The 16,119-nt window shown below is 37.6% G+C and overlaps 1 protein-coding gene across 2 annotated transcripts in view; it reads right to left on the bottom strand.

The window, feature by feature from the left end:
• Window positions 1-14,205, bottom strand: part of SCFD2 (sec1 family domain containing 2) — a 500,196-nt gene extending 485,991 nt beyond the window's left edge. The window contains exon 1 of one of the 2 annotated variants that reach the window (XM_001371348.5): window positions 13,237-14,205. In XM_001371348.5, the coding sequence (XP_001371385.2) occupies window positions 13,237-14,074 (838 nt within the window). In that variant the 5' untranslated portion in view covers window positions 14,075-14,205. The remainder of the gene's footprint in view (window positions 1-13,236) is intronic. The other variant, XM_007496459.3, reaches the window with a different exon arrangement.
• Between the last annotated feature and the right edge of the window lie 1,914 nt (window positions 14,206-16,119).

The raw sequence follows: 16,119 nt of genomic DNA on the forward strand, positions 1-16,119 counted from the left end.
TGACAAAGGTTTAATTACTCATATTTATAATGAGCTAAATCAATTGTACAAAAAATCAAGCCATTCTCCAATTGATAAATGGGCAAGGGAAATGGATAGGCAGTTCTCAGATAAAGAAATCAAAACTATTAACAAGCACATGAAGAAGTGTTCTACATCTCTTATAATCAGAGAGATGCAAATCAAAACAACTCTGAGGTATCACCTCACACCTAGCAGATTGGCTAACATAACAGCAAAGGAAAGTAATGAATGCTGGAGGGGATGTGGCAAAGTAGGGACATTAATTCATTGCTGGTGGAGTTGTGAACTGACCCAACCATTCTGGAGGGCAATTTGGAACTATGCCCAAAGGGCGACAAAAGAATATCTACCCTTTGACCCAGCCATAGCACTGCTGGGTCTGTACCCCAAAGAGATAATGGACACAAAGACTTGTACAAAAATATTCATAGCTGCACTCTTTGTGGTGGCCCAAAACTGGAAAACGAGGGGATGCCCATCAATTGGGGAATGGCTGAACAAACTGTGGTATATGTTGGTGATGGAATACTATTGTGCTCAAAGGAATAATAAAGTGGAGAAGTTCCATGGAGACTGGAACAACCTCCAGGAAGTGATGCAGAGTGAGAGGAGCAGAACCAGGAGAACATTGTACACAGAGACTAATACACTGTGGTATAATCGAACGTAATGGACTTCTCCATTAGGGGCGGTGTAATGTCCCTGAACAACTTTCAGGGATCCAGGAGAAAAAAAACACCATTCATAAGCAAAGGATAAACTATGGGAGTGGAAACACCGAGAAAAAGCAACTGCCTGAATACAGAGGTTGAGGGGACATGACAGAGGATAGACTTTAAATGAACACTCTAATGCAAATACTATCAACAAAGCAATGGGTTCAAATCAAGAAAACATCTAATGCCCAGTGGACTTACGCGTCGGCTATGGGGGGTGGGGGGGAGGAAAAGAAAATGATCTATGTCTTTAACGAATAATGCTTGGAAATGATCAAATAAAATATATTAAAAAAAATTAAAAAAAAAAAAGTTATTATCCTGTCCATATTCAATGACCCCATAATACCCCATAATAACTAGGTATATGCTACATGCTACAAACAGAATAAAAACAAGAGGGAAAGTCCCATGTTTGCAAAAATATTCACAATGGTACATTTTTATGGCAAAAAAAAAAAACTGCAATAAGTGGATGTCCATAGACTGTCTAAAAGATGAGCAAACTACAATACAGGAACGCCATAACAAATGACTAGAATGAAAAAATCATGAAAATTTGGGAAGTCTTTAAGAACTGATATAAAGAATGTAAGAGAATGTAAACTCCAATTACATAAACAAAACCAAGCATTAAAAAGTAGCTGAAATCAGATTAAATGTAAGACCAATCACTGTCTCAAAAGGAAGATGATTGCCCAATTATATGGCAATAAATACACCAATTTAGGAGAAATGGATGAATATATACAAAAATACAAACTGCCTAGACTAACAGAAGAGGAAATAGAATTCCTAAATAATCCCATATCAGAAATTGAAATCCAACAAGGCATCAAAGAACTTCCTAAGAAAAAGTCCCCAGGGCCTGATGGATTCACCTGTGAATTCTATCAAACATTCAGAGAACAGTTAATCCCAATACTATACAAACTATTTGACATAATAAGCAAAGAGGGAGTTCTACCAAACTCCTTTTACGACACAAACATGGTACTGATTCCAAAACCAGGCAGGTCAAAAACAGAGAAAGAAAACTATAGGCCAATCTCCCTAATGAATATAGATGCAAAAATCTTAAATACGATACTAGCAAAAAGACTCCAGGAAGTGATCAGAAGGATCATTCACCATGATCAAGTAGGATTCATACCAGGGATGCAGGGCTGGTTCAACATTAGGAAAACCATCCACATAATTGACCACATCAACAAGCAAACTAGCAAGAATCACATGATTATTTCAATAGATGCAGAAAAAGCCTTTGATAAAATACAACACCCATTCCTATTAAAAACACTAGAAAGCATAGGAATAGAAGGGTCATTCCTAAAAATAATAAACAGTATATATCTAAAACCAACAGCTAATATCATCTGCAATGGGGATAAACTAGATGCATTCCCAATAAGATCAGGAGTGAAACAAGGATGCCCATTATCACCTCTACTATTTGACATTGTACTAGAAACACTAGCAGTAGCAATTAGAGAAGATAAAGGAATTGAAGGCATAAAAATAGGCAAGGAGGAGACCAAGTTATCACTCTTTGCGGATGACATGATGGTCTACTTAAAGAATCCTAGAGATTCAACCAAAAAGCTAATTGAAATAATCAACAACTTTAGCAAAGTTGCAGGATACAAAATAAACCCACATAAATCATCAGCTTTTCTATATATCTCCAACACAGCTCAGCAGCAAGAACTAGAAAGAGAAATCCCATTCAAAATCACCTTAGACAAAATAAAATACCTAGGAATCTACCTCCCAAGACAAACACAGGAACTATATGAACACAACTACAAAACACTCGCCACACAACTAAAACTAGACTTGAACAAATGGAAAAACATTAACTGCTCATGGATAGGACGAGCCAATATAATAAAAATGACCATCCTACCCAAACTTATTTATCTATTTAGTGCCATACCCATTGAACTACCAAAATACTTCTTCACTGATTTAGAAAAAACCATAACAAAGTTCATTTGGAAGAACAAAAGATCAAGGATATCCAGGGAAATAATGAAAAAAAAACACATATGATGGGGGCCTTGCAGTCCCTGACCTAAAACTATATTACAAAGCAGCAGTCATCAAAACAATTTGGTACTGGCTAAGAAACAGAAAGGAAGATCAGTGGAATAGACTGGGGGAAAGCGACCTCAGCAAGACAGTATACGATAAACCCAAAGATCCCAGCTTTTGGGACAAAAATCCACTATTCGATAAAAACTGCTGGGAAAATTGGAAGACAGTGTGGGAGAGACTAGGAATAGATCAACACCTCACACCCTACACCAAGATAAATTCAAAATGGGTGAGTGACTTAAACATAAAGAAGGAAACCATAAGTAAATTGGGTAAACATAGAATAGTATACATGTCAGACCTTTGGGAGGGGAAAGGCTTTAAAACCAAGCAAGATATAGAAAGAATCACAAAATGTAAAATAAATAATTTTGACTACATCAAACTAAAAAGCTTTTGTACAAACAAAACCAATATAACTAAAATCAGAAGGGAAACAACAAATTGGGAAAAAATCTTCATAGAAACCTCTGACAAAGGTTTAATTACTCATATTTATAATGAGCTAAATCAATTGTACAAAAAATCAAGCCATTCTCCAATTGATAAATGGGCAAGGGAAATAGATAGGCAGTTCTCAGATAAAGAAATCAAAACTATTAACAAGCACATGAAGAAGTGTTCTACATCTCTTATAATCAGAGAGATGCAAATCAAAACAACTCTGAGGTATCACCTCACACCTAGCAGATTGGCTAACATAACAGCAAAGGAAAGTAATGAATGCTGGAGGGGATGTGGCAAAATAGGGACATTAATTCATTGCTGGTGGAGCTGTGAACTGATCCAACCATTCTGGAGGGCAATTTGGAACTATGCCCAAAGGGTGCTAAAAGAATATCTACCCTTTGACCCAGCCATAGCACTGCTGGGTCTGTACCCCAAAGAGATAATGGACACAAAGACTTGTACAAAAATATTCATAGCTGCACTCTTTGTGGTGGCCCAAAACTGGAAAACGAGGGGATGCCCATCAATTGGGGAATGGCTGAACAAACTGTAGTATATGTTGGTGATGGAATACTATTGTGCTAAAAGGAATAATAAAGTGGAGAAGTTCCATGGAGACTGGAACAACCTCCAGGAAGTGATGCAGAGTGAGAGGAGCAGAACCAGGAGAACATTGTACACAGAGACTAATACACTGTGGTATAATCGAACGTAATGGACTTCTCCATTAGTGGCGGTGTAATATCCCTGAACAACTTGCAGGGATTCAGGAGAAAAAAACACCATTCATAAGCAAAGGATAAACTATGGGAGTGGAAACACCGAGAAAAAGCAACTGCCTGAATACAGAGGTTGAGGGGACATGACAGAGGATAGACTTTAAATGAACACTCTAATGCAAATACTATCAACAAAGCAATGGGTTCAAATCAAGAAAACATCTAATGCCCAGTGGACTTACGCGTCGGCTATGGGGGGTGGGGGGGGGAGGAAAAGAAAATGATCTATGTCTTTAACGAATAATGCTTGGAAATGATCAAATAAAATATATTAAAAAAAAAAAGGAAGATGATGAAATTCACTTCCTTCCACTCAATTGTTAGCTGAGGTTATTACAATAGATCTATCTGGTAATTGTTTCAGTCAATTTGGCATAATGGTTTTTCTTTGTTAGAAAGCACCCTATTCTATGGTACAGGGTGATATATCAAAAATGACCAGAATAAAACAATTATCTAAAAAAAAATTTAAGAAACATGACTTGGGGAGTATTCAAGTGAATCAGTGGATTGAGAGCAGGGCCTAGAGATGGGAAGTCCTGGGTTCAAATCTGATCTCAGACATTTTCTAGCTCTGTGACCATGGGCAAGTCACTTTACCACCCTTGCTTAGCCCTTACCAATCTTCTGCCTTGGAATCAATTGGATTGATTCCTAAGGTGGAAGGTAAGGGTTTTAACTTAAAAAAAAGAAAAAAAAGAAACATGACTTGAAGAGATATAGTAACAGATAATCCTTTATTTTTTACCCAATTCTTGCTTCTTACATGAGGATAAATATGAAGGTGTAGCAGTCCACCCCTAGCTATGGGCAAGGTAAACTGTTGGTATGTACAGATTGCCTTAGAAGAGAGCATGCTCAGTCTTGAGCATGCTCAGTATTACACGTGGCTGGGGAAGCCTTTGACCCTCGACCCCAGCTTCTCCCAGGTTAGGCGGGAACACAGGTTTCTTTGTGCTCACCTGGTTAAGAGAAACCACACCTATACCTTGTCATTAACCAATGAGAATCATCCCTATGTACTGTGTATATTTGCATATCAAAGATTATATATGGCCCAGCAAGCTCCACCTCTAGCTCTCTCTCTTTCAGGCTAGCTGATGGCTGTCCTTGCTGGAGCCTGGCCTTGGGCCAGGCTCCATTTCTAATCTTTCTCTATCATCTCTCTGACCTCTGTGGTATTAAATGTGGATCTCTGGACTGGTAAAAGCCTTCGGAAGAGTCCTTTGATCAGAGCTTAGCTGTGGCTCATGGAAAATTAATAAAGACTCATTCCTGCCACCTCATATCTCTAATTTGACTCCGTCATCCCCCTCGTGGTATCTAAAACTTCTATCCTGTCTCTATCTTTCTACCTTAATGCTTCTCTCTCCCCTCTGAGGAAGCTTTAGAAGGAAAGCAGAGTTACTGTCTATAATAAGGCAAGTTATGCTGCTGATTTTTATAGTCATGGTCTTATAATGCTTAGAATGGAAAATCATGTTCTTGTCTTAAATGCAACAAGTACTAAAGTACTTGTTGTACTTTACTAAAACAAGTACTAAAGTAAAAAATAATTACAAGTACTAAACAAGTATTAAACAATCACAGCTGCTTATTTTTATCAACTGTGTCACAAATTGGGGGTTACTTTAGGTAATAATGATAATAGCTTGCATAATATTGAACTTAGAAGGTTTGAGAAACTACATATATTTATTTATTCAATCCTCACAACTGGGTGAGGAAGATATGTTTATAATAATAATTTTATAGATGAAGAAATTGGTCCTCAGGTTATGTAACTTGCCCAGGGTCACACAGGGAGTAAGAGTTTGGGAAAAGATTTAAGCTCCATTTTCTTGTCTCTATGTCCAGCATTCTATCTACTACTACACACCGTTTCACATATGACACTTCAAAATATAGATTATTGTAGGAAAGTTTTTACTCTGGGAGGAAGGTGTTTGAATTTGTTGCAATAAAAGAGAGCCAAAAAAAAACACTTTTGGCTACTGAAATCATAGGAAAGTTCAATAACTATTCTGAGTTATTCAATGATAAGATTTAATGGATAAACTCTAAGTCTCTAGACATATTCAGACATTTAAACCTTCTATAATATCAACATTCCCTCTATCTTTTAAAGGTTAATCCTTATGTAATACTATTGTACTCAAAAGAATAATAAACTGGAGGAATTCCATGTGAACTGGAATGACCTCCAGGAATTGCTGCAGAGGAAAGGAGCAGAACCAGGAGAACATTATACACAGAAACTGATACACTGTGGTACAACTGAATGTAATGGACTTCTCCATTAGTCGCAATGCAATGATTCAGGCCAATTCTGAAGGACTTATGAGAAAGAACATCATCTACATCCAGAGGAAGAACTGTGGAAGTAGAAACACCAAAGAAAACAACTGCTTGATTACATGGGTCGAGGGGGATATGATTAGAGATATAGACTCTAAATGATCATCCTGGAGCAAATATCAACATGGAAATAGGATCTGATCAAGGACACATGTAAAACCCAATGGAATTGCACAGTTGGATACAGGAAGGGGAGGGGAAAGGGGAGGGAGGGAAAGAATATGATTCTTATAACCAAAGAATTATGTTATAAATTGACTAAATAAAATTAAAACAAAATAAAGATTACTCCTTAGTCTGCTGGATTTAATTCAAGAGAAAGGTTTTCATCCTACCATAATCCAGAAGAGTCAACTAATAAAGGAAAAATCAATTCTGAATACTCCTCTACTCTACTCCTCTAACTCCCAACCTAAAATTTTAACATAAAAACTGTTAGGAAAAACTTCTGGCTGATGTGAAATATTATAAGGGAAAAAGAAGAGGAAATCAAGGCTCATGCCACTTAGGTCATCATAAATCAAATCTAACGTCTTAATTATTCTTGGAAGTCAATCAGCAGGCAAAGTAACCTATGAAACACAGTTATTAAACCCCATGCAACAATGACTCTATCAGCTGGCTGATGACCTTCAGCAGCAGAAGCTCCTAGGGGGTTTCCATGCAGAACAAAAATCTCCTGTGAAAGTCACAAAGTCATAAGCATAAGACTGGCCAGTCACATATTTTGAGAGACTAAACTTCTGATATGTTTAGAAATTTAACGATGTGAACAAGTCAACTTACTTATTTTCATCATCTACCAAGGGAGGCATGAAGGGCCCAATAACTCCAAAGAAGATGAATGAGTGATTCTTTTAGCAAGTTTACCACTAAAAAATGACACACAATTATTAGTTTCTTGAAAATAAGTCATTTTTCAAGACCCCTCTTTTAACAGCAATATTGTTGCCAACATACTGCATACCAGCAGATTACAAAACACCATAGTTTGGGAAGAATCTAAATAATGAACAAAAAAGCATTTATTAAGCCCTTACTTTATGAAAGGTACTATGAGGTAATATGGATAGCCACCCAAAGAACAAGATACTCAATGGGTAGAAGTAGGCTAAACTTCATTGTCAGGGGGCAGCTGGGTGGCTCAGTGAATTGAGAGCCAGGCCCAGAGATGAGAGATCTTAGGTTCAAATTTGGCTTCAGAAACTTCCCAGCTGTGTGACCTTGGGCAAGTCACTTAACCCCCACTGCCTAGGCCTTACCACTCTTCTGCCTTGGAACCAATACCCAGTATTGATTCTAAGACAGAAGGTAAATTTAAAAAATAAAATAAGATAAAACACAGATAACAATTGAACAAGAGAAGGGATGTCATGAAAGATATATGAATATGATAAAATGTGGGTTAGTCATGTCAGGTTAGTAAGGGATAATAGATGGAAAGTCTACATACTTCATTGGTTCTCATGAAATATGAGATATAGAGGTAGCGTCAAGGTTGAAACCACTGAATTTGCAGGAGAATATGAACAATAATGTCCCAGGGTAAGAAAGCATGCAAGGATAGATTGTAATTTGCATCATTACAGGATGATCAAAGAGTTTACAGGTCAATTTAAATATCAATAAAGTTCATAAATTGTTTTGATAATTTTCCCATCTAGGCAGATGAAATGTAGTATATAGACCAATATGCCACAAAGCCAATTGACTGACTCAGAATTATTATGAAACTCTTCTGCACTCTCTATATCTATATAAAGAATGACCCTTGCATGATCCTGAGCAAGTCATGTAAGCCCCATTTTATCACTCTTCTGCCTTGGAACCTTCTAAGACAGAAGGTATCAGGTTTGTCATTTTTTTTTAAAGAATGGACCAACATAATATCCAAATTCTCTTAACTAGTAACTAAAGTATATAAGTACTATATACAGTAGACTATAATTTGACAAGGAAAGAACCATATTCACAAGCTATTCAACTCAATACCACCTGTTATCTATAAGAGAGGATCAAAAGTAATGTTAATTGGAGGATTGCAATCCATGAAGCTAACTAGAAAAGTCTGAAGATCTGCCATAACTAAAATACAAGAAATAACTTCACTTGTAATACATCACATACCACAAGGTAGATAAAAGTCACAGTTATTCACAGAGTAGGGAGGCATTAGAAGAATTAAAATAATTTTGAAATATAGCTCTCATGGCTAGACACAGTATTCCAAGGGAGAATACAATGAGACTAAGTAGTTCTCTTACTGGTGTAGCATGGGTGCAAATGTGGCATGAATTCATTGAGGTATTGTAGCCTGTACCTTGGCATCTGACATAGTCACTGGATCTCAGTTCTTTCTTTTTGGTCTGGTTCTCACACTCCAGTTTATACTCACACTGCTAAGTCTGAAGAATGAAGGGCTTTCTCAGAATAGGAAATTGGCCACAAGTATGACCACTCTATTAGCACTTCTGCAAGGTCCTAGGAGTAATTAGTGTGAAAAGGATAAATTTTTATTACTTACCCCTTTACTTCTTGACAGCTCCCCCCCCCCAATAATGTGCTTTTCATTTACACAAAACCAATCACAATGACACCACTGACTCTTAAATGTGGAACATTTACTAAATGATAAGGCAAAAAGCAAGAATAATCACAGCATTTACTCATTAGAAAGGAAAAATAACATGAAGTAAAGCCTTAAGAGTCCACTTACAATTAAGTCACACTCTCCCACTAACGCACAGGGCTCTTCAAGGAGGATTGTATGTACACTGAGAGAAACTAAGGGAAATCAAGTGACAATGCACATGAATAGAGAACTCCATTTGCCAAAGGCAACTTGAAACTCATGGTCTCTTTTGGGGAAAACTCTGCACCATGTACCTGTTTTGAGTTTTTCCCTGCATAAAATTGTTTCTCTGCTATTCTTGGCCATTTAAGTAGTGTTAGGTTCTTTTAGGAAGCCATGGCATTACATGCTTTCAGGAAAACAACAGACCTAATGCTCCTTCAGTATTAAACCTCTACTATCTTCTGGCTGACCTTTCATATTTGATGTGTCTCACCAATAACTGAGTTATTTCTTTCTCTGTCAAACTTGTTCCTACTATTTGATTTCTCTGTTGCAGTGGATGATGATGTCCTTTCAAAAGAGAAAATTCAGAGTGTTATTTGATTCCTCATTCCATTCTATTCTTTGTCACTTCATATTCCAGAGAAAAACAAAGATAGGGGAAATCTCACTGAACCTAGACTCAAGAGTGTACTGCACCTGATACTTCGCAGGTGTGTGACATTAGAGAAGACACAAATCTAACTAATTCAACTTCCTCATCTGTAAAATGGGGATAATAATAATTGTACTACCTATCATCATTCCCCTGATGATGAAAGTGCTTAAATTTAAAACATTACATTAATGTGATTTCTTAACATTATATCATAAGCCTTCATATTCATAGTTTTATCTATTCCTCTACAATATTAAGTGCTATGAAGAAACTTTCTAACTTCCCATTTAAGTATAAGATGTGAACATAAAGTAAAGAGACAAAAAAATCTATAAGCTACAGCTAATCTCATTATTATATATGATTTGCTTCATGTATAATGACATTCCTTTAGATCTTTCCTATGTTCTGTATTGGACTTTAAAATCTCCTACTTACAAGTGCTTTATCAGTTCCCTTTATTCTACCTAGCAGACTCATTAATTGCTCCCTCTATATAATTTTCCCACTTGCAACATTGAGCATTCTCATATTACTTCCTAAGCCTTAGAAGGGAAGGGATATGGGAAAAAGCCTACTATGTGTCAGGTACTAGCATTTTTTATAATTATTAGTCCATTTGATTCTTACAACAACTTTGTGAGTTAGGTGTTTTTATTATTTCCTTCTTATAGTCAAGGAAACAAAGATTAAATGACTTGCCCAGGGTCACACTGCAACTAAATGTCAAAAATTCAGATTTGAACTTTTCTGACCCAGACCTAGTATTTTACCCACTGTCTTATCAGCTGCCTTAGAATATCTACTCCCATAGTTATCTACCATGTATTCTCGCTTCTTGAAATCAAATATTTCCTGAATACAAACATATCCCTGCTACAAAGTTTGCCTTACAAAGTATAAGAGCTAATGTCTATACACCATATTTAATCCCTACTTTTATAATTCAAAATTTGGATTCTTCACTGCTAAGAAATATAAATGTACATTGAATTATGCTGAGTCTTGATATTAACATATTAACAATCTTTTCTCAGTACCAACCAGAAAAAAAAATGAACATTCAGAAAGTTAATCTTTGGTATTTGCTCTTTCTTTTCTTCTGGAACTCATTCATTTTTGCCTCTGTATCTATCATGCCTAAAATGCAATGTTATTAATAAATATTTTCTGATTGATTCAAGAAAAACTGACAACCCCTAGAGATTTGTATTTTGAAAAGGAAAGATTATTGACCCAAGTTAGCAGTGTATAAAGCTAAATCTCCTCTTTTGTGTACATACTTTCATTTTGTAGTGGCCCAGACAACTATGTGGTACAGTGGACAGTGAACTTTAGGTTACTCCACCCTACTTAGTCTAACAAATATCAAGGAAATTGTGAACTTTAGATTACTCCACCCTACTTAGTTTAATAAAATCAGTAATGTCTACACCCATACTTAAGGATTAAGTATTTAGGAGAATGGCCTATGACAGACATGTGCTAGCAAATGACAAATCAGAAACAACTGACAGACCCCTGGGCTGTCCTAAGTTAAGCCTAAGATATCATTGGTGCATGTGAGATATAGGAAAGTGATTTAAAACTATCTATATATTTTGCACCACTTCCTCTCTCCAGGCTCTTTGATGACGGAGAGGTGGATGGCGGCAGCATACTGGTAGTCTTGGCATCTTGGGGTGGCTGCAGCTATTATCCGGTTTGGCGGTGAGTTTTCCTTGACACTATACTGGGAGAAGATGAGTAGTTAGTTCAGGTTCAGGCATTTTAGCTGAGCTCTCTTGGAGTTTAGGCTGATACTTTCTTCTTTACCTTCAAATACTATCCTCTTAGAGAAAGCCTCTAATCTTCCCCCTGGCACAGGCCAGGCGGGAGAAATCCTACACCTTTTCCCTCTCCCTTCTCCTTAATTTCTTTCCTCTATATTAATTAAAATCACCAGAAATTTCCAGCTGACTTGGGTATTTTATTTGGGATATTCCCTGGCGACCAAAATTAATTTAGATTAGGTCACAACCCTAAAATTATCCTTTCAGGATAGAATACCAAATCTGGTATTGGGAAGATTCATCTTTTTTAGTTAAAATCTGGCTCCAGACACTTAACTAGATGTATGATCCTAGGTGAGCCACTTAACCCTGTTTACACACTTCTTCATCTGTAAAATGAGCTGGAGAAGGAAATAACAAAGTACTCAAGAATCTTTAGAAAGCCCCAAATGGGGTCATTAAGAATCTGACACAATTGAACAATAATAATCATCTTGATCTGTTTTTCATTGTAAGCCCTTAGAAGAAAGAATGAACATATTTTGCATATTCAAATACACATAGGAAATCTGTGGTAAATAGTGCTTCAACTATAAAAATAATTGTATAGCAGGAAGGATATTTCCTATTTTCCAGATATAAAAAGCAGAAAGAACTCAAATGCTAGGAAATTAGTATTTGTCTAACTGGAAGCAAAACAAAAAGATGAGATGAATGATGATCAGCTTAACAATGAAAGATTCATAAAAAATACAAAGTTTTACCTTGTGGAAATAATTTTTAAAAGCCACTTACACAGTATCTTTCATGGAAAAGTTAAATATGCTGAACAAATATTTTCTTTCAAATACAACAATCTCATGAAAAAGTGAGCATTACTTTTAACAAAACTGAAGAAAAATAAAGTGATTCTCTAGGTTGACTTAAACAGTAAGATCCAAAATTTAAATGTCTTATCAGTAAAGCTGGAAAATAAATGTCCATATTCTTATAGTAGTTCTACCTCATTAAATCCATGAATCCCAGACAAACTTATCAGTTTCTCAGCACTTTCTAAATGTTTATGTCTGAACCAATGGAGGAAATATTTTTCAACCTCTGTTTATTTTTGTTAATTGAAGCCCATTTAAACTAGATATTTTTCTGCCTATCAGGCTGATTTGGAACACATAATTGCTGACCTCTAAAGGTAACAATGAAGAGAAACATCGGGAAGTTCCTCTGCTCTATTTAGAAGGCTTTCTTTGCTTCTTGGATGTACAAATGACTTTAATGCTATGACTTTGAATATTAATTTTCTGAGGAGTGTTACATTGCCAACTGGACATTCTATAATGATTAAATTATACACTAAGTAAATTCAACAACTTACTTTAGAAACGAATGAAAACTATAGCTGAAAAATTCTAATTAGCATAAAGTTTACCATTGCTTTTCAATTCCCACCTTGTTTTTGTGTTAAATATTCAATCCAAAGACATGGAATTATGCTAACTAAATTTTACCAACCTTTTTCCTTTCCCCGCAAACTAACTCAAAGCACATGTTTTCATGTCGTATCAACACTAATGCCTATCTGTTGTCCTGACAAGCATTCTCCAATAAGGCTTAAATAAACATTCCTCTTCTTTTCCTGGAGGTGCCAGTGGGGCATGAGCACTTGAAAATATGTTTGAGGTTTTTGAGTGAAAAGTGCTACTTCCATGAGACTTCTAGGACCACAAAACCCCTAAACGTTTCTAATTCTTGGAAATTTCAGCGCTTTTTTAGGAGGTTGGGAAAGTGCCAAACAATAAACGCTACTCACCTGTAAGATCCAAAGTCCGGTCCACAAAGACCACAGATGCCCTGCCTGCGGCGGCTTTTCTCCTGTTTTTGGCAGGTGCATAGTTGGCTAGGTCTGCAGCGATGATGCGGCTGAGGGTCCCAACAGAAAAACATTCCTCTCGGACGCCAAGATATTCACAAAAGGCGCTGAGGCTGGACACTAGGCATCTGATTTGCAGGAGGAGCTCTGGGGTTAAGGTAGAGGCGTCCACCTCAGCCAGGCTTCCCAGCTTCCTCTTGTCCGGCCGGGCGCTGTTCAGGAACTTCAGATCTCGGGGTAGAAGAGGGAAGAGGGAGGCGAAGGCCGGGGTTAAAGCCAGATGGGGCGCAACCGGGGCGAGCAGCAGAGGAGCGTGCAATACCTCGGCCGTGTAGTTCATGTTGCCCATCCATTCACACAGCTTCTCCTCCAGCTGCTCAAAGACAGGCTGCTGCCCTTCCAACTCAGCCACTGCCCCGGCTGGCAGGTGGCTGGCAGTAAGGTGGGCGGGGTGACCCACGGCCGTGACCACTACACAGTACTGGAAATGGCTCCGACCGAGAATATCCCTCAGGGTCTCCACAGTCCGGCCCTTGAGCAGACAGCTCAGCACAAACACGGCTTTGGGCTGTTCCGGTCCCCCTCCCGCCGCCTGCGGTCCAAACTCCCGCAGATCACACACAGGTCCGCCCACTGCCTCGAGCAGCCGCCGGGAGCCACAGCTCCAGTGCAGGCTTTCGGCGCAGGCGGCGTCCAGGTAGACCAGTGCCCGCTTTGCTTTGGCTAACACCTGCTCCCAGCCTTGCTGGGTAAAAGACAACGCGTCCAAGGTGTTCATCGCGGCGGGGAAGGAATTTAGAGCGTGATCCCAAATTCCCCGGGTCCAGGAACTGACCAGTGGTGTAGGTGACAGTCAACACATAGTACACGTGGTACTACTACCTCTGACTCGTTGGCTTTGGGCGCCGGGTGATGACGTGATACCAAAACTGCGCGGTAATTGGTGGGTTCTTGTCTACTCTGACTGAGACTGCGAAGAAGAAGAGTTAAAGTCAGAGCTGATGGGGCTCGGAAAAAAATCAGGTTTCAGAGAAGACTGGGCTGTGGAAAGCCTTCGTATGAAATGTTGTCAAGTCAAGAAGCATGTATTAAGTGCCTTCTATGTTCTGGTCAATGTGCTATGTGTCAGGAATTTTTATAAAGGAAACCAAAGACATGTCCGGCTCTCAAGGAGCTCACAGCCTAATAGGGTAGACAATATATCAAAAAGTTATGCATACTAGGTAAATTAGAAACAATCTAAGAGGGAACAAGAAAGACTTCTTACAGAATTTTGGCTGAGACTTTAAAATGTCAGAGAAAACAGCAACAGAGTTGAGGAAGGAAAAAAACCCCAGGCATTTGGGACTGCCAATGAAAATGCATGGAAATGGGAAGTGAAGTCATATAATAGGAACATCAAGGAAGCCAGTGACATTGACTCAGAGTACTGTGAGGGAAGTAAAATGTAACAATACTGAATAGGAAGGGGCCAAATTATGAAGACTTTAAAAACCAAAATATTTTATATTTGATCATAAACATAAAAGGGACTCACTGTATTTTAATGATTAAGTGGCTGATAAGGACAGACCTATGTTTTAGGAATATTACTTTGTTAGATGAATGGAGGATAGTCTAGACTGGGGAAAACCATGGTGAAGGGAGACTAAACAGTAGTCTATAGAATTTAGTACAAGCAAGTACAGGGCCTACACCAGAATGCTAACAGTGCCAAAGGAGAGAAGGAAGTATATGTAAGAGATATTTCATAGGTAGCATCATAAACTGATGGAGGAAGTGAGAAAGAGTGAGGAATCAAGGACAACCACTTGGGTTGTGAGACTAAATGACTGAGAAGATAGTAGTACCCAAGATGGTAATAAGGAAGTTTTGAAGAGGGAGGATTTGGGGGAAAAGTTGATAGGTTCAGTTTTGGAGATGTTAAGTTTAAGAGGTCTATGGGAACTCCAATTTGAAATGTCCAAAACATAGCTGGAGATGCTAGACTGGAGTCAGGAGAGAAGTTATTAATCATCTGCAGAGGGATGAACATTGAATCCATGGAAGCTGATAATTTCAACAAGTGAAATAATATTGGTTGAAAAGAAAAGAGGTCCCAGGAAGAAAATATTTCTAAATGGCAGTTATCTCTTATTAACAAAACTAAAAAGAGGTAGTAGTGTGATGTGGTGACACTGGAGTTGAAATAAAAATATCCAATTTGGAGTTTTGACCCTGATATCTTTCTAGCTGTTACCAAAGAATAGTCTATTAATCTAAATTTTTCCACTTATAAAGTGGGAATTAAATACATCATTGAGTTTTTTTGAGGAAAATACATTCTAAATTTTAATATGTTACCATTACCAATAATATAATTCTTAAGAAATGGAATGCTGTCACTAAACATGAGTACTCAAATAGATATTCCAAAAAATTAGGCATTTATGAAAAGCTAAACTGAGAATCCCAGAGACTGAGACTTGCCAATAGGCAAGTTAACATAGTTAATAAGAGACTAAGATTTTTAACACAGAGCCTTCTGAATCCAAATCTCCAACTCTATCCATCTTTCCACATCACTGCTCTAAAGCAAGGATGTATTTAAGACAATTGGAAGGTGAGGTTGGAGGTCAACACAATCTTAAAATAAGAACTTTTATTTTTTTTTTACATTTCTAATTCAAAATTCTGTCTCTTCTTCCAGACCTTCCCCACCCATTGATAAGCCAAGCAATATATCAATTATACATGTGAAATCATCAAAATATGGTTCCATATTAACCATGTTGCAAAAAAAAAAAAAGGGAAAACCTGTTTCAATCTGCACTCAGAGTACAT

Source organism: Monodelphis domestica, chromosome 6 (assembly GCF_027887165.1).
Source record: "Monodelphis domestica isolate mMonDom1 chromosome 6, mMonDom1.pri, whole genome shotgun sequence".
NCBI classification, from domain to species: Eukaryota; Metazoa; Chordata; class Mammalia; order Didelphimorphia; family Didelphidae; genus Monodelphis; species Monodelphis domestica.